The sequence below is a fragment of the Embiotoca jacksoni genome, unplaced genomic scaffold (genome assembly GCF_022577435.1).
Source record: "Embiotoca jacksoni isolate LCO1_2020_lvr unplaced genomic scaffold, fEmbJac1.0.p SCAF_92, whole genome shotgun sequence".
In the NCBI taxonomy this organism is placed as follows: Eukaryota; Metazoa; Chordata; class Actinopteri; family Embiotocidae; genus Embiotoca; species Embiotoca jacksoni.
In genome coordinates, this window is record NW_027185450.1 from 403,704 (window position 1) to 422,500 (window position 18,797).

At 40.9% G+C, this 18,797-nt stretch overlaps 2 protein-coding genes across 5 annotated transcripts in view; one reads left to right on the forward strand and one right to left on the reverse strand.

Annotated features, from left to right (window-relative positions):
* The window catches only part of ltbp1 (latent transforming growth factor beta binding protein 1), a 145,711-nt gene that overhangs the window by 96,582 nt on the left and 30,332 nt on the right, over positions 1-18,797 (reverse strand). For all 4 annotated transcript variants that reach the window (XM_069141860.1, XM_069141859.1, XM_069141858.1 and 1 more), the window contains exon 3: positions 4,876-5,167. In XM_069141860.1, the coding sequence (XP_068997961.1) occupies positions 4,876-5,167 (292 nt within the window). The remainder of the gene's footprint in view (positions 1-4,875; positions 5,168-18,797) is intronic.
* Positions 2,071-4,197, forward strand: LOC138193686 (general transcription factor II-I repeat domain-containing protein 2-like). Its single transcript, XM_069141866.1, is given in 6 exon segments — positions 2,071-2,578; positions 2,580-3,068; positions 3,070-3,130; positions 3,132-3,226; positions 3,228-3,896; positions 4,026-4,197. Coding segments are annotated over 6 exon segments (1,827 nt in total). The 5' UTR covers positions 2,071-2,072; the 3' UTR covers positions 4,033-4,197.

Below are 18,797 nucleotides of genomic sequence, written 5' to 3' on the forward strand. Positions count from 1 at the left end.
GAAGCTTCACTAGCAAAGCTGCAGGGAATCACTGATTGTCTCTCTCTCTCCCCATAAAACCCAATAGCAGGACACCGGACGTCTCTCGCTCCCGGAGACGCTGAGCAGCAGGCTGGCTGCAGAACGGACGTGCGCTCGGATGTTCGGCAGGAGAGCACACCGTCTTTGAGATATTGTTTGTTGGTGAAATAAACACCTTTTGGACCATACTGGAGCTGGTTTTGGTGTCTTTGCGCCGAGAGAAGCCACCATGTTAACAGATGTGTGTTAGTGTTGTTTAGTAGAAGTTATGAATGATTTCTGCTGGTAAACTGTTGTGCATTATTTGGTGTTTATCTGTTGTAATCTGATTTTTAAAGAACAGCATGTTAATTTTTCTTTGAAGACGCAATAAAAATAAAACATAAGCAGTGCCAGGAAGCTTCTGTCAGCTGTGACCCAGGTTTGGAGCTTGGTTTCATGCCCATTTTAATGCGAGGCCAATTCTGTGCTCACTTCAACACCGACATGGTGCTCATGTCAACTTTCTTATCACCATTTTGGAACACACATCAGATTTATATAAAGTGCTGACTCACACAGATTGCCATAAGAACAAATTATGGCTCTGCACGCAGACTTCCTGATTAAATGTTGGGTTTATTTGTTTTTATCTTAATTTTTCTGAAAGGTTTAAGAATAATAAGGCAGTCATGAGTGAGGCCCCACATTTCACCTGTTTAAGGATATGACTGTCACTGACTGTGTAATCTGCAACCATCAACCATCAGTGATGTCATCAACCATCAGTGATGTCATCGTTGGTTTGTGAACGTTATGAATCCTCCAGTTCAGATTCTGTCCATCACCATCTTTGCGAGTTCGGAGCGGTTTGGAGCAGGAAGTGACCATATTTGGACGAGCTGGGGGAGGAGCCAGCGGTGGATCTGACCAATCTGATCAGAAACCTGATGATACTACGTCCCGCCCACCGATAGCTGTAACCTGACTGCACCACAGGCCTGTCAATCAAACAGACACGCCCCCAAAAACAGGTCTTCTTGAATCTTCTTTTCTAATGAATGAGGGATTATTTTCAGATGGACCTCCAGAAAACTAATAAGAAGGAGTGACTTTAGCTAACAACACCGAGATAACTGATGGACACATTTTATTCACTTTGGATTTGATGAGAGAAGTTGAATGGGAGTCTATGGAGCCGGAGGCTTTTTGGAGCCGACCTCTAGTGGCACTCGCTGGTATTGCAGCTGAAGACACTTCTGGATCAGAACCATTTTACAGACCTGAAGCTACGAACACTTTTATATCCAGTCTGTAGTTTATATCCAGTTTGTAGTTTTATATACAGTCTGTAGCTTTATATCCAGTCTGTGATTTTATATCCAGTCTGTGGTTTTATATCCAGTCTGTGGTTTTATATCCAGTCTGTAGTTTTATATCCAGTCTGTAGTTTTATATCCAGTCTGTGGTTTTATATCCAGTCTGTAGTTTTATATCCAGTATGTGGTTTTATATCCAGTCTGTGGTTTTATATCCAGTCTGTAGTTTTATATCCAGTCTGTGGTTTTATATCCAGTCTGTGGTTTTATATCCAGTCTGTAGTTTTATATTCAGTCTGTGGTTTTATATCCAGCCTGTAGTTTTATATCCAGTCTGTGGTTTTATATCCAGTCTGTAGTTTTATATCCAGTCTGTGGTTTTATATCCAGTCTGTAGTTTTATATCCAGTCTGTGGTTAACTGTTAGTAGTAGTGCGGTTATTAACCCCGTTTCTACCGTTGAGTTAAAACACGTGTCAAACTCAAGGCCTGCGGGCCAGATGTGGCCCGCCACGTCATTTTATGTGGCCCGCGAGTGCCTCATTGGTCTTTAAAAAAAGGTTGTCTTAAAATAGGTCTATGTTGCTTTAAATCGTGCATTGATCATAAACTACATTTCCCACAATGCATGGCGATTATGTTACCCGCGAAGTGACGGCATCCCGCCACTAGATCACAGTGTCCACATCAGTGTTTAATTAATGCGACAAGTGAGATTGAGCAGATTGAGAAATATCCACAAATGATCCCAAAATGTCAAGGAAGCGAAAGATTGATGCAGATGGAAGGCTGTTTCATGAAAGATGGGAAGGCGAATATATGTTTGTGCTTCAAGGAGAAAAACCGGTATGTCTAGTGTGTTATGAGGCGGTGTCGGTCGTCAAAGAGTACAATCTACGTCGGCATTTTGACACCAAACACAGAGCCAAGTATGCTAAATTTAGCCTTCAAGAAAAACAACAAATTGCCAAAGAATTAAAAGGCAAACTGCGATCGCAACAGAATGTGTTCACAAAAGCCACCACCAAAAACGATTCGGCAGTGAAAGCTAGCTTTATTGTGGCTGAAGAAATCGCCCGCGCTTCCAAGTCTTTTTCAGAGGGTGCCTTTTTGAAGCAGTGCATGCTGAAGGTGTGTGAGCAGGTGTGTGAGCAGGTGTGCCCTGACCAGATACAGACTTTTAAAAATGTCAGTTTGTCAAGAAACACCATCGCGGACCGAGTCAAGGAGCTAGCAGGAAACCTGTCAACACAGCTGGCCGAAGAGTCACAGTTCCACAGCTTTTTCATTCGCTGTTGATGAAAGCACAGACAACACGGACACTGCACAGCTATCCATTTCTATTAGAGGCGTGAAGTCGGACCTCTCTGTCACCGAGGAGCTCTTGGATGGAGCTGCCATGCATGGGACCACAACGGGACAGGATATTTATGAAGCGGTGGAGAAGTCAGTCAGTAAAACTGGATTGCCCAGGGAAAAGTTGGTGGGATTAACTACAGATGGTGCACCGGCAATGTGTGGAGGAAAAACGGGCTTGGTTGGATTAATGAAGGAGAAAATGAAAAACTTGAACTGTCACACGCCTCTGATAGCTTATCATTGTATTATACATCAAGAAGCTTTGTGTGGAAAGGTGCTGGGGATGGATAACATAATGACCACAGTAATGAAAACGGTAAACTTCATTCGGGCGCGTGGCCTGAATCACCGCCAGTTCCAGCTATTCTTGCAGGAGATGGACTCGGAGCACAGACCTGCCCTACCATACAGAAGTGTGGTGGCTGAGTAGGAGCAAAATCCTCAAACGAGTTTTTTGAGCTTAGGGAACACATTGCTGTTTTCATGCAGAGTAAAGGAAAACCCTTGTCTGAACTGTCAGATCCAAACTGGCTGTGTGATTTTGCTATCCTGTGACATAACGGAGCATCTCGCACAACTGAATCAGAAGCTGCAGGGACGCAAACAAGTCATCACGCAGATGTCCGACATGATCACATGTTTCCAGCGGAAACTTGACCTATGGAAGTGCCGAGTGGAACAGGACAATCTTGCCCACTTTTCTGTTTGTCAGAACATCTCGGCCTCAGTTCCCGGTGTTTTTTCATGTGCCAGGTTGGCTACCAAACTGATCCGGTTAATGAGTGAGTTTGATCGGCGCTTCTCTGACATTAGAGCACAGCACTCTGGCTTTGCCATCTTTGCCAGTCCTTTCACCACCGATGTCAGCAGTGTGCCCCATCGCCTTCAGCTGGAGTTAATTGAACTTCAAAGCGACAGTGGCCTGAGAGCAAAGTTCCAGGATGCTGCAATCGAAGACTTTTACCGTCTACTGCCCCCTGGTGTGATGCCACAGCTCCGACTTCATGCTGCCCGTGTTCTGTCTATGTTTGGGAGCACCTATCTGTGCGAACAGACGTTTTCAATAATGAATCTAAACAAAACCAAGCACAGATCACGCATCACTGATGACAACCTCCACGCTGTTTTACAGATTGCCACAACACAGGCGCTAAAACCAGACATTGACACACTGGCCAAAGGAAAACGGTGTCATACATCCGGCCAGAAAACAGATAGGTAAGCATTTTTAAAAACCTAATTAAAATATATGGTAATAAAATGCATTTCAACCAAGAATAAGAATAGTTAAATTGAGTGCAATTTAATGATTGTGCTTGCATTTTGTTTTGTGTTTGTTGTTTTCAGAACATGATCAATGGATGAGGATGGTGGAGAGGGGATCCACTTGGTGTGTTCAAGGACAGGCAGTATATCCTCATCATTTTCAACTCATAGTTGTGAACTGAGAAAACCCTTTTTTTTTTTGTTATTTTCAGTTTATTACATATACTACTTTATGTGTAGCAATGTATTTGTTGTTTACAGGTTTATGTGTTAATGCAGACAAATGTTTACTCCTGCAAGGCTGTGTGCAGCCATTTATTTTTGTAAAATGCTACATCTGTCACACATGTTCTTAGCAGCTGGTTGGTTGTATGTTATTCTGACCCTCTCGACTGTGTCAAAAATGTTTTAAACAAAGTTAATGTCATAACTTGTGTTTTGATAATATTTTTCTTTATTTACTTGAATAGTTTGATCATTGATCAATGGAGTAATGTGGGTTTCTTAACCTGAAAATGTAAAGGATTATTGTTATAGTAACAGAGCAATAAGCTATGCAAATGCATATGTAATATTTGTAACTTCAATAAGTAATAAATACAGAAAGTTATTTAACAATATGTTACGGAGTAGTTACATTTATTATACATTATATTTGGTTACATTTATACTGTTTTACAGTTACATCTGGCCCTTTGAGGGCAACCATTATGCTGATGTGGCCCTCGGTGAAAATGAGTTTGACACCCCTGAGTTAAAAGGTAAATTACTGCCTTTAACAGTGAATCCAGTAGAATAATGAGCAGCTCAACAGTGCAAGACGCTATCATGTGACTTTCAGAGCAAATTAGTGAAACTGTCAACGTGAAGTTGGTGGAAGACGACATGGAGCTCAGCTCATGTTTCCTGAACAGATAAAGTTGGTACTTACTGTTGTTGGATGTAATGCGGTCGCACGAACTGAGGGGCCGGCTTCACGGTCAGTTTCATCTGGGCTACGTTGCTGGCTGGCGGGGAGGCGGAAACATGACCATTGGGGTACACCTGCTGAGGTATGGGCCGCTGGGGCACCATGTTGTGTCCGTTGGTGTGTCCGTTGGTGGGTCCGGTCCCAGGCAGCGCTGTCTTCTGTTCACATGCCTTCCCCTTCGAGCCCGGCTTGCAGACACAGAGCTGAGGCCGCAGGCACATTCCTCCGTTCTGGCACTGAGGGATGCAGTTGGCTACAAAAGAAAACCAAGACAGAGCAGAAGGAGGAAAAGAAAGTCAGTCATAGAATGACAATTCCCCTCGGGGATTAATAAAGTAACTACGTAACCTAACCTAACCTAATAATAAGTGACGATGTTAAGAGGTCACCAGTACAAAAACACGAGGACTTCAGGAGACGGATTCACAAAGATTCCTCGGACTAAAAGTTCCTCCTCCAGGCAAAATTCTAAGAAAATTAATATAATTGTTGTATAATCTGGTGATACAGCGCAGTATGAAGCAGCTGGCACCCTCGTACCCTGAGAGGTGAATAGTTTCAGTCAGAAGCTCTGGCTTTGGACATCTTTTAATATGCTCCTATACGGGAAGTAGTGTAATGTGTTTCACAGCTAAACAAATCAGCTTCTCTCCACTGTTAAAAGCACCTGATTCTGTTTGTGACCATCATGACTCACTAATTATACAACCAGTAGCTCCGCCCCAGGATCTGATTGGTCAACAGAACATCTGGAACAAATCATGATGACATCACATCCTGCTCATCACTAGAAATATCCCTCCACCTCCTCAATGGGAAAATAGAATTAGAATAGAATTCCATATAATATGTAATATAATGTAGTTTCTACTTGTTATAGTTCTATTGAATGACCCATTTGGTGAAGTCGGGTCTCTTTTGGTCCTTTTTGGTCGCTCCGAGCACCCGTACCGTAACACCACGGATAGTCACGCACTTACAATCCTAGCGGAGGCTAGCTGGACCGGTTTGGTTTGAACACATGACACGGAGCTAAAATGTTAAAAACACATGAGTCCATGGATATCTTTGTTCATCAGATATCTTTGTTCATCAGATATCTTTGTTCATCAGGTATCTTTGTTCCTCAGATATCTTTGTTCATCAGGTATCTTTGTTCCTCAGATATCTTTGTTCATCAGATATCTTTGTTCATCGGATATCTTTGTTCATCAGGTATCTTTGTTCCTCAGATATCTTTGTTCATCAGATATCTTTGTTCATCAGATATCTTTGTTCATCAGATATCTTTGTTCATCAGGTATCTTTGTTCCTCAGATATCTTTGTTCATCAGATATCTTTGTTCATCGGATATCTTTGTTCATCAGGTATCTTTGTTCCTCAGATATCTTTGTTCATCAGATATCTTTGTTCCAACCAGACTGAGCTAGCTGATCAGTTCAGTGTTTCTATGTTCTGTATTTATTCAGTTGGAGACTAGAAATCCTCTCTGTTGCTAAGTGGTTGCGAGGTGATTACTAGGTGGTTGCTAAGGGCTCGACTACTTCCTGGAGTAGGAAACATTACATACATTACATAAGAGTCTACTGATTGTTTTCCAGTTGTTATTCATACCCCATGTGTTGCCATGGAAATGGAGATCACACTAACAAAAGGTTGTATATTTTGAGTGATTTGCTCCACAATATGAACACATGTAGATTACAAGTTTTATTTAGATGCTAACTTGTTGTATGATCTCTATATTACACTGGAGGTTGTTTTAACGTCATTATTGGCGCGACAAAGATGTGGTCAGGACATGGACTGAAAACAAATACACAAAAAATATTACAGGTATATTTGAACCAGCTGTTAAAAAGCTTTAGTGAGAGTTGACAGGAGAAACTAGTATAATCCATAAACAGCTTATAATTAACTAATTCTATGAAACACCTGTTTACTGGAAGGTTTCCATTTATCTACTACAAAGGCTGCTCACACAGTTTACATACTGCACTCATAAGTTTGGTTGAATCAGACAAAGAAGTTGATAGAAAATAACACACACACACACACACACACACACACACACACACACACACATCTGAACTTTCCTCTGACTATATTCAGTCCTCAACATAAACAAACTGTATTCTTCACAGGAACTCTGGGTAATAAGATTTTGTCCCATGTTTTCAGAGTTCGGTCCCAAGAAGCCAAATATAAGTGAACCTCATACACTGAAACTAGTTTGTATTTCTGTGTAACAACAGCCTGATGACTCACATACACTCTGTCACCTAAAGGCAACAGTACTAGAAAGGTGGACGTATTTCAGTTTGTGAGGAGTTAAAATGTTGTTTTCCTGTGTAATCCCAAGTGCTAACCTCAAAGTATCTTCGAGAGGCCCCACAACTCTCCAAAGGTCTAAAGATCTAACAGCTGAAGACAGTTCATTGATCCACCGCAGCGCAAAGCCCAACCCTCTCAAACCCGCTGGAATAATTCAATAATCTGAGCCTGAACCTGCCTGATCGGGCTGGTCCTGACGGTTCAGGTTGAGAATTACTACCATTAGTGTTTTGACACACTGTTAATACATTTGAAGTGTTATCATGCCCACTTACTCTGCTAGCTTAGCTTTTGGTTAAGTTAGCATGCACACTGCAGATAAATAGTTCAATTCAACTTTATTCATATAGCGCCAAATCACAACACAGGTTATTTCATGGCACTTAACACATTAAAGTCTTTACAGTGGAACTTTACAACATTATACAGAGAAACCAACAATTCAACAATTCAACAATTCCCACATAATCTAGGAGGAAAAAACTCCTCTTTAAGGGAGAAAAACCTCCAACAGAGGGAAGAAAAACTCCCTTTAACAGGAAGAAACCTCCGACAGAACCAGGATCAGAGGTGGAGAACATCTGTTAACAGAACCAGGATCAGAGGTGGGCGGAGCATCTGTTAACAGAACCAGACTCAGAGGTGGGCGGAGCATCTGTTAACAGAACCAGGATCAGAGGTGGGCGGAGCATCTGTTAACAGAACCAGGATCAGAGGTGGGCGGAGCATCTGTTAACAGAACCAGGCTCAGAGGTGGGCGGAGCATCTGTTAACAGAACCAGACTCAGAGGTGGGCGGAGCATCTGTTAACAGAACCAGGATCAGAGGTGGGCGGAGCATCTGTTAACAGAACCAGGATCAGAGGTGGGCGGAGCATCTGTTAACAGAACCAGGCTCAGAGGTGGGCGGAGCTTCTGTTAACAGAACCAGGATCAGAGGTGGGCGGAGCATCTGTTAACAGAACCAGACTCAGAGGTGGGCGGAGCTTCTGTTAACAGAACCAGGATCAGAGGTGGGCGGAGCATCTGTTAACAGAACCAGGCTTAGAGGTGGGCGGAGCTTCTGTTAACAGAACCAGACTCAGAGGTGGGCGGCCATCTGCCTCGACCGGTTGGGGTGAGAGGAGAGCAGAGAGAGAAAAGGACAGCATAGAGATAGAAGAGAAGAACTGTTGGTGGAGACGACAATCACAGAGCAGAGACATGCAGCTCCATGACGGGACATCTGGAAAAGAAAGAACAGAAACTATACGAGCGAAGGAACTGAATGGAGACAACAGATAATAAGAAGAAACTATGGGAGAGAAAAAGATGGTGATAGTGGTGCCTAAAACCGTCTAGTGTTTTCTCTTCAACACAACTTCTCACAAAACTTTCTGTTCTAAGCAATCACAAACAAATCCCAATATTCCAACAGCCATCTCAACCCGTCCCTGCTTTCAACACGTTACACCCATCCTCCATGAAGATATGACCTCAGACATGACCTCAGAGATGACCTCAGACATGACCTCAGAGATGACCTCAGAGTGATGACCTCAGAGTGATGACCTCAGAGATGAACTCAGAGTTGACATCCCGCCCGTCTTCTGCCCCTGGGTCACAGTCTTGTTTGCATTTTAAAGCAACACGCTTCATTTTCCACTTTGGGTGAATTTTTTAATATATGATATAACATATGATATGACATACAATATGACGTGTTATGATATATATAATAAATATGACATATTATATAACATATGATATGACATGATATGATGTGGTATGACATATGATGACATATGGTATGACACATGATATATGACGTGATATGATATATGATATGACATGATGATATGATATGTGATATGACACATGATATGGCATATGATATGACATATGATATGATATGACAAGATATGACATATAACAGAGGTCTTCAACAGGGGTCCGTGACCCTTAGGGGGTCCGTGGAGGTACTGCAGGGAGTCTGTGAAGTTTTTGGTTGATCAGACAATTTAAAAAAAAAAAAAAAAAATTAAAAAAATTAAAAAAAAAAAAAAAAAAAAAAAATTCCACAAATTTAAATGTCTTTAAATACACATTAACATGAATCCAACATATTGTAGCGAATGGATAAATGGAGGCAGAAGATGTTATCTTTCAGTTAGAAATGCACACATTCAGCGACACACAGGAGCTCTCAAGCTGGACACCGGTTCACTCTGTCCCTCCAAGCCTCCTGCACACAAAGACGAGGAACAGCCCTGTCGCTGCTGTGCCAATCACAAGGCCCAGTTTAATATAAAGCACAATTTTATACAATATATATAGCAGGGGGTCCCGGCTCCATCTCTCTATCAGTTTGGGGGTCCTTGGCCTAAAAAACTTTGAAGACCCCTGACATATAATATGACACGACATGAAATATGATATGACTGTGATATGATGTATGATGTGACAGATGATATGACACATGATATGATATATGATATATATATAATATATGATATGACATAAGATATATAATATATGATATGACGTGATATGATATATAATATATGATATGACATATGATATATAATATATATGACATGACATATGATATAATATATAATATATATGACATGATATATAATGATATGATATGATATGATATGATATGATATGATATGATATGATATGATATGATATGATATGATACGATACGATACGATACAATACGATATGATATATGATGTGACATGATATGACAGATGATATATGAGGTATTGAATTCCACACCATGTGAGTCATTGCTGGTCTTCACATGGAGTCTGATCAGTGGAGAGTCTTTCCTCTTATCTCTGCACTGGCCAACAATCACATTCAATACCATATAAAGTCCTGGATAGTCACAGTGCTGCACTGAATGTACTTTGACTTGATGTGGTCATCACAAGGCAAACATCCACTTACACACACAACAAGCAATTCTAACAGGAAACAGCTGACAGTTCTCTGTCATTGCTACGAATATGTTCAACAGGTCAGACATTCTTTTCTTTACTGTTAAAAATCACATTTTTAAAATTGTTCCAACAAGAAATAAGATAAGACTTTATTAATCCCGCAGTGGGAAAATTAAGTATTTTTTTTATTTATATTTAACATTTTAAATCCACTAGTCCCTTAAAGAGGGACAGATGCAACAGTACAGAAGTGCCAACTCTGGACACATCTATGAATATGTAAATAGTACTGTTATGACAAGTGTCATATGTGGAGGTGTGTCAGACTAAAAGATGTAGGGACCGACTGACATAACACAAGGGGGCGCTGTTGTGTTGGGGCTAACTCATTTAAGCTGCCAGCTTCCCCTGATGGAGGGAAGAGGAAGAACATAGGACTTACGGGGATGAGGCAAAACACAGGAGGCTGAATGCAAGCGAGGCTGAGACGAGGTCAAAGAAAGAAGGTTCTTTTTCCCCTTTTCACCAAAAACCCCAACGAAGAGCGGACTGCCGACCACACAAGAGGAAGCCGACGGAGTTGTTCCTGATGAGACTGGTGAGTTATCCACAAAGAGACACCCTCTCAGGAGATGAAGACAGTCACGTTAAATACAACATGGACGGGGAGAGGAACTAGACTGGATATAAAACTACAGATTGGATATAAAACTACAGACTGGACATAAAACCACAGACTGGATATAAAACTACAGACTGGACATAAAACCACAGACTGGAAATAAAACTACAGACTGGATATAAAACTACAGACTGGATATAAAACTACAGACTGGACATAAAACCACAGACTGGATATAAAACCACAGACTGGAAATAAAACTACAGACTAGATATAAAACTACAGACTGGATATAAAACCACAGACTGGATATAAAACCACAGACTGGAAATAAAACTACAGACTAGATATAAAACTACAGACTGGACATAAAACCACAGACTGGATATAAAACCACAGACTGGATATAAAACTACAGACTGGAAATAAAACTACAAACTAGATATAAAACTACAGACTGGATATAAAACTACAGACTGGATATAAAACTAGAGACTGGATATAAAACTACAGACTGGAAAAAGCAGGTCTATGTGTTGAATGAACATGAATTAAACAGCATCTAAAGCTCTTATTTTGACAGCTGATGTAGTCCTTGTTTCTATATTCCAGTCACAGACGCTCTGTTCTGGAAACATACACAGCTTTTAGGACCTTTTAGGAGCTTTTAGGAACTTTTAGGAGCTTTTAAAAACTTTTATCTCCACGGTTCTCTAAGTTCAATAAATACATAAAAAAAGATTAGAATTTAAATATTTCTGTGATGTGCAGCATGATTATTACGAGTGATTACATTTATTCCTTTATCAGGTAGTGATAAAAAATTTTTTAAAAAAATAATAATAATTTTTTTCTAATTCCTGCAATTTTACCGCAAGAAACTCAGCAGAAAAATTTGCAGCAAAATCAAACATTTTGGATCGCAGCAATCACAAAAAAACTGTAAAATACTGGAAGGACTGTGTAATAAATCATTTGTAATAAAATTATTTTCATATTCAACCAGTGCATCATACCGGTTATGACATGTGCTTCAGAAACATGGACACTGACAACTAATATGGAAAATAAACTCTCCTCAGCTCAACACAATATAGAACGCAGCATAATAAAGATCACATACGAATATAGAAAAACAAATAGGTGGATAAGGGAACAAACTAAAGTGCAAGACATCATGGAAACCATCAAAAACAGAAAGTAGACTAGGGCAGGCCATTTGGCCAGGCGAACGGGTGGAAGATGGAGTACAGAAATCACTACATGGACACCAATAGAAGGCAAACGAAATAGAGGAAGACAGCGGAAGAGATGGAGAGATGAAATCCAACACTACTGGGCCACTGCCAACTGGTTGAATTTCGCAAGGCACAGGAAGTTGTGGAAACTCCATGCTGAGGCCTTCGTCCTGCAGTGGATTGACAATGACTGAACATGATGAATAAAATTATTTAAATATAATTGAAAACAAATGTACTGAATCAGACATATTTCATATCTCATAAACTCCTGGGATTAACTGGAGAGAGTCTCTTCTGAAGGGATGTGGTCTGTTCCACTCTGTTCTTATTTTACAGCAGAGTGGAGCCTCTTCCCTCACAGAGGATCTTTGGTGGAGAACATGGGTTGCAGACAGCACTCAACATGACAACAGACATGTTGGAGTCTGCATCAGCTGACTGAGGATCTGAGGTGCTGCTGCTTCTGTCTGGAGCAGCTGGAAGTTTTTACTTTAATCTTGGACTCTGAGAAAGACACTAAAATCAGTCTCAGAGTCGTCTGGACATTCACACACTATTCAAGGTGATGATGATCTGTTCCAACATGCCAGCTCTGATACCGATGCTTGTGATTGGCTGAGGACATTTAATACAAACTGAGGTCCGTCCAGCTGTATGACAGGACTGAAGACGTGATCCTGTCCTGCACATGAACACCGGGTCACTTCCTGTTTTCCAGGAAAGTAAACTGAAAAAGTCCATAAAGTCACAGAGCTGTTTGAGATAAACATGACGGTCGGACAAACAATCATTCTGTCCTGCAATTACATAATCCGACATCTGACCTCTGTCTGCAGGAGCTGGAATGTCTCCGGAATCAGATGAGTTTTAGAGATGGGACCCGTGTTGTTACTCTGACTGGCAGAGGCAGAAAACAGCTCTCTGCATAACGAAGACATCTCCAACACATCTGTGTCCATCTCTGTCCAACACATCTGTGTCCATCTCTGTCCAACACATCTGTGTCCATCTCCGTCTCAGTTATTGGGCTCAGGAACATTCCTGACTGAAAGCCATGAAGAACAGCAGGTCACCATCAAGACCTCTGCAGCAACAACAAGGTGGGACACACAAAGATGGACTACTGTGTCCCTCCTGGACAGGTGGACAGAGGACCGGTAAACAGGGGGACAGAGGGACAGGGGACAGGTAAACAGGGGGGCAAATGGACAGGTGAACAGAGGGACAGAGGGACAGGAGGACATGGGTACAGGTGAACAGAGGGACAGGTAAACAGGGGGCCAGGTGGACAGAGGGACAGGTGAACAGAGGGACAGAGGGACAGGTGGACAGGTGGGCAGGGGACAAGTAAATAAGGGGACAGGTGGACAGGGGAACAGGGGGACACGTGAACAGGTGGACAGAGGGACAGGGGAACAGAGGGACGGGGACAGAGGAAAGAGGGACAGGTGGACAGAGGGACAGGTGAACAGAGGGACCAGTAAACAGAGGGACAGGTAAACAGGGGGACAGGTGGACAGGGGGACAGGTGAACAGAGGGACAGGGGGACAGAGGGACAGGTGAACAGGTAAACACAGGGACAGGTGAACAGAGGGACAGATAAACAGAGGAACAGGTAAACAGGGGGACAGGTGGACAGAGGGACAGGTGGACAGGTGAACAGGTAAACACGGGGACAGGTGAACAGGTGGGCAGAGGGACAGGTAAATAGGTGGACAGGTGGACAGGGGAACAGGTGAACAGGTGGATAGAGGGACAGGGGAACAGAGGGATGGGGACAGGTGAACAGGTGGACAGAGGGACAGGGGTACAGGTAAACAGGGGGACAGGTGAACAGGTGGACAGAAGGACAGGGGGACAGGTTAACAGAGGGACAGGTAAATAGGGGGACAGGTGGACAGGGGAACAGGTGAACAGGTGGACAGAAGGACAGGGGAACAGAGGGACGGGGACAGAGGGACAGGTGAACAGGTGGACAGGTAAACACGGGGACAGGTGAACAGGTGGACAGAAGGACAGAGGAACAGAGGGACGGGGACAGAGGGACAGGTGAACAGGTGGACAAGTAAACAGGGGGACAGGTGGACAGAGGCACAGGTGAACAGGTGCACAGAGGGACACGGGGACAGAGGGACAGGGGAACAGAGGGACAATGGGGCAGGGGGACAGGTCAACAGGGGGACAGAGGGACAGGTGAACAGAGGGACAGGGGACAGGGTGACAGAGGGACAGGGGTATAGGTAAACAGGGGGACAGGTGAACAGGTGGACAGGAGGACAGGCCTGTGGTGCAGTCAGGTTACAGCTATCGGTGGGCGGGACGTAGTATCGTCAGGTTTCCAATCAAATCAGTCAGATCCACCGCTGGCTCCTCCCCCAGCTCGTCCAAATATGGTCACTTCCTGCTCCAAACCGCTCCGAACTAGCAAAGATGGTGATGGACAGAATCTGAACTGGAGGATTCATAACGTTCACAAACCAACGATGACATCACTGATGGATGATGACATCACTGATGGATGATGGTTGATGACATCACTGATGATGACATCACTGATGGTTGATGACATCATTGATGATGATGACATCATCACTGATAGATGATGGTTGATGATTGGCCCCAATTGTTTCCTCTGGTGAGTATAAAAACCATCACAGAGAGTACTAGAAGAAAGGTAACAGCCACCAAACGTCCTCTCAGAAGAGACTGTTGCACCATCTTGTTGCAGTATTTTTCATACAAAGTTAAAAAATCAGAACAGGAAGTGATTAACTTCATTAGGATTCATCCTCCAAGGACCACAGAAGATTTAATGGAAACACAACTGGTGTCTCTCACAAAGTCTGTGATGATTGAAACAGACCATCTCAGAATTTGTCTGTAAACTGTTTTCAACTTTTGAACAAATATGAAGGTGAACCTGCAATAAGAAGCTTAAATCTGTTTGGGATTGTTATAACAGGATCATGATAAGGCCCAGACGGTATCACCAGTGGTAAACCTCTCCAGACCTTTTGCTGTTGAAGTTGAATAGCCTTGGTAAAGAGGGTTATAATGATTGACAGTTGGCTCCTGAATGCACCCTGGCACACTAAGGGTTAGAGTTTCAGATTTCAACTTGTATGCAGTTCTATTATGTTCGTGGTTCATGAGTTCAACCAACGAGACTCTTCTGTTAGTTTAATGTTTATATTTGATCAACATACATTACATATATTATTATCATACTGTACGCTTCAGTCTGAAGTAGTGACGCATTTTAAGAGTGTGAAAAACAACAACACAACACACTCCTAGCTCCAAATGGGAAGACTGTAAAAACTGGCTCCAAACAGACAACACTGTAAAAACTGGCTCCAAACAGATAACACTGAAAACTGGCTCCAAACAGATAACACTGTAAAAACTGGCTCCAAACAGATAACACTGTAAAAACTGGCTCCAAACAGATAACACTGTAAAAACTGGCTCCAAACAGATAACACTGTAAAAACTGGCTCCAAACAGATAACACTGTAAAAACTGCAGGTCTGAGCTTCAAACTGTCTCCAATACAAACAATACACTCCACATGAGGATGAAGATAAACGCTGTCCTCATGAAACTACAAAGAGCAGGACAATGATTTGCAGATGTAAAAGCAGTCCAGAGATAAAACAACACATGGCCAGTTTTACAGCACAGACACTGATGTTCACAAAGTACAGAATGAAAGCAGGGACATGTTAAAATTGTGTGAGCATTCATGTGAAGTCATGTGACACTGTTGCTTTCTCCATTTTTTACAATACAAATGTTTAGAAACAAAAATGTATATAGGAAATAATAAAATAACATAAAAGAAAAGAAAAGAAAATATTCTCAAACTCAAGAAGAAGATGAAGAGTAACATTTTATAAATGTTGTAACGTTGTTTTATATATGTTGTAATGACGTTTTATATATGTTGTTAGGATTCCTGTCTGATCCCAGTGTGTTTTCCTCTGTTTCACCCCCGATCACCTCTCCTCCTGTGTCTTGTCATTCCCCTGGCTGTTTGTGTTTGTCTCTCCTGCAGGACCCTCCTCCTTGTTCCGTCATCTGCCACGCCCACCTCCATAGATCCAGCTGGATCGCATTCTACTAATCACCTCCAGCTGGATTAAATACCCCAGTCTCCCGTCAACCCTCTGTCAGTCCGTCCGTTTACCTACCCGACATCACATCCCGTAAGTCTGTCCGTCTCCTTGCCTGAGATTCCGGTTCTGACTCCGTTTGTTTCCTGTTTCCTGTCATTCAGTGTCGAGCCACAGGCATTCATCTGAATGAAGAAGATTCCAGATCATTCCACGGAGATCATCTGCTGCAATCTTGGCAATCCTGTGTCGAGCTTCGAGCGTCACACAGTCGACCCTGCCTTGCCATCCAGTGTCGAGCCACGGGTGTCACCTGTACGAAGAAACCTTCCAGTTCGTTCCTCAGAGATCATCTGTTGAAGGTTTGGCCATCCTGTTTTGAGTCGCGGACGTCACACAGTCAATCCTGCCAATCAGCTGCACTGGTGGAGAACCGCGGGATTCCCACCAAGCCACGTTAGCCTGCCACTAGCTGTGGAGAACCTCCGCCCACCCAGCTATGTCAGCCTGTCGCTTGCTGAGGAGAACCACGGGATTCCCCCAGCGAAGTCACGCCCGCTGCGTTCTGCCTGCCTGTCTGTCCGTACGTCCGTCAGTCTGCCAGCCGCGTTCGTGGAGGAGCCAACTTCCGGCTCAGTTTTGGACTCAGACTTTTGGTGTGTTTTCCTGTTTGCTCTCACTGCCTGGGAGAAATAAGTACCTGGTTCCAAAGAGACTTTGCTGTGTGTCTGCATTTGGGTCCGTTTATCTACACACCCCATAACAGTTGTAATGTTGTTTGATGTTGTAATGTTGTTATGTTATTTTATAAATGTGTGTATCTGTTGTTTTATGTGTATCTGTTGTTTTCTATGTTGTAATGTTGATTTATATATGTTATGTTGTTTTATATATGTTATGTTCAATTCAATTCAACTTTATTTATATAGTGCCAAATCACAACATAGGTTATTTCATGGCACTTAACACATTAAAGTCCTTACAACAAGACTTTACAATATTATACAGAGAAACCTAACAATGTTATTTTATATACGTTGTTATGCTGTTTTATATACGTTATGTTGTTTTATATACGTTGTTTTATGTGTGTATCTGTTGTTTTATGTGTTGAAATGTTTTTGTATGTGTATCTGTCGTTTTATATATGTCGTTGTCATGTTATATGTTATGTCGCGTTATATACGTTGTAATGTCATTTTATATACGTTGTAATGTTGTTTTATATATGTTGTAATGTTCTATATATGTTGTAATGTTTTTGTATGTATGTGTATCTGTCGTTTTATGTTATGTTATTTTGTATATGTGCGTATCTGTTGATTTATGTTATGTTGTTTTATGTGTATCTGTTGTTTTATGTATGTTATGTTGTTTTATATGTGGATCTGTTGATTTATATATGTTGTTATATTGTTTTATATATTTGCGTATCTGTTGTTTTACACATGTAGTGGTTTCATGTGTGTATCTGTTGTTTTATATATGTTGTTATGTTGTTTTATATGTTGTTTTATGTGTGTATCTGTTGTTTTATATGTTGTTGTTGTTTTATACATGTGCGTATCTGTTGTTTTATATATGTGCATATCTGTTGTTTTATACATGTTGTAATGCTGTTTTATGTGTATCTGTTGTAATGTTGTTTTCTATATGTTGTAATGTTTTCTATATGTTGTAATGTTTTTGAATATATGTGTGTATCTGTTGTTTTATATATGTTATGTTGTTTTGTATATGTGCGTATCTGTTGTTTTATGTTATGTTGTTTTATATATGTGCGTATCTGTTGTTTTATACATGTTGTAATGTTGTTTTATATGTGTTTGTTATTTTACATATGTTATGTTATTTTATGTGTATCTGTTGTTTTCTATATGTTGTAATGTTGTTTTCTATATGTTGTAATGTTTTTGTATATGTGTATCTGTTATTTTATATATGTTATGTTGTTTTGTATATGTGCATATCTGTTGTTTTATATATTTGCGTATCTGTTGTTTTACACATTTAATGTTGTTTTATGTGTGTATCTGTTGTTTTATGTATGTTGTTATGTTGTTTTATATATGTTGTAATGTTGTTTTATGTGTGTATCTGTTGTTTTATATATGTTATGTTGTTTTATATATGTGTGTATCTGTTGTTTTATATGTTATGTTGTTTTATATATGTGCATATCTGTTGTTTTATACATGTTGTAATGCTGTTTTATGTGTATCTGTTGTAATGTTGTTTTCTATATGTTGTAATGTTTTTGTATATATGTGTCTATCTGTTGTTTTATATATGTTGCTATGTTGTTTTGTATATGTGCGTATCTGTTGTTTTATACATGTAATGTTGTTTTACAAGCGTATATGTTATTTTATATATGTTATGTTGTTTTATGTGTATCTGTTGTTTTATATATATGTTGTTTTATATATGTGTGTATCTGTTGTTTTGTTATGTTGTTTTATGTGTATCTGTTGTAATGTTGTTTTCTATGTTGTAATGTTTTTGTATATATGTGTATCTGTCGTTTTATATATGTTACGTTGTTTTGTATATGTGCATATCTGTTGTTTTGTTATGTTTTATATATGTGCATATGTTGTTTTATACATGTAATGTTGTTTTATATGTGTGTATGTT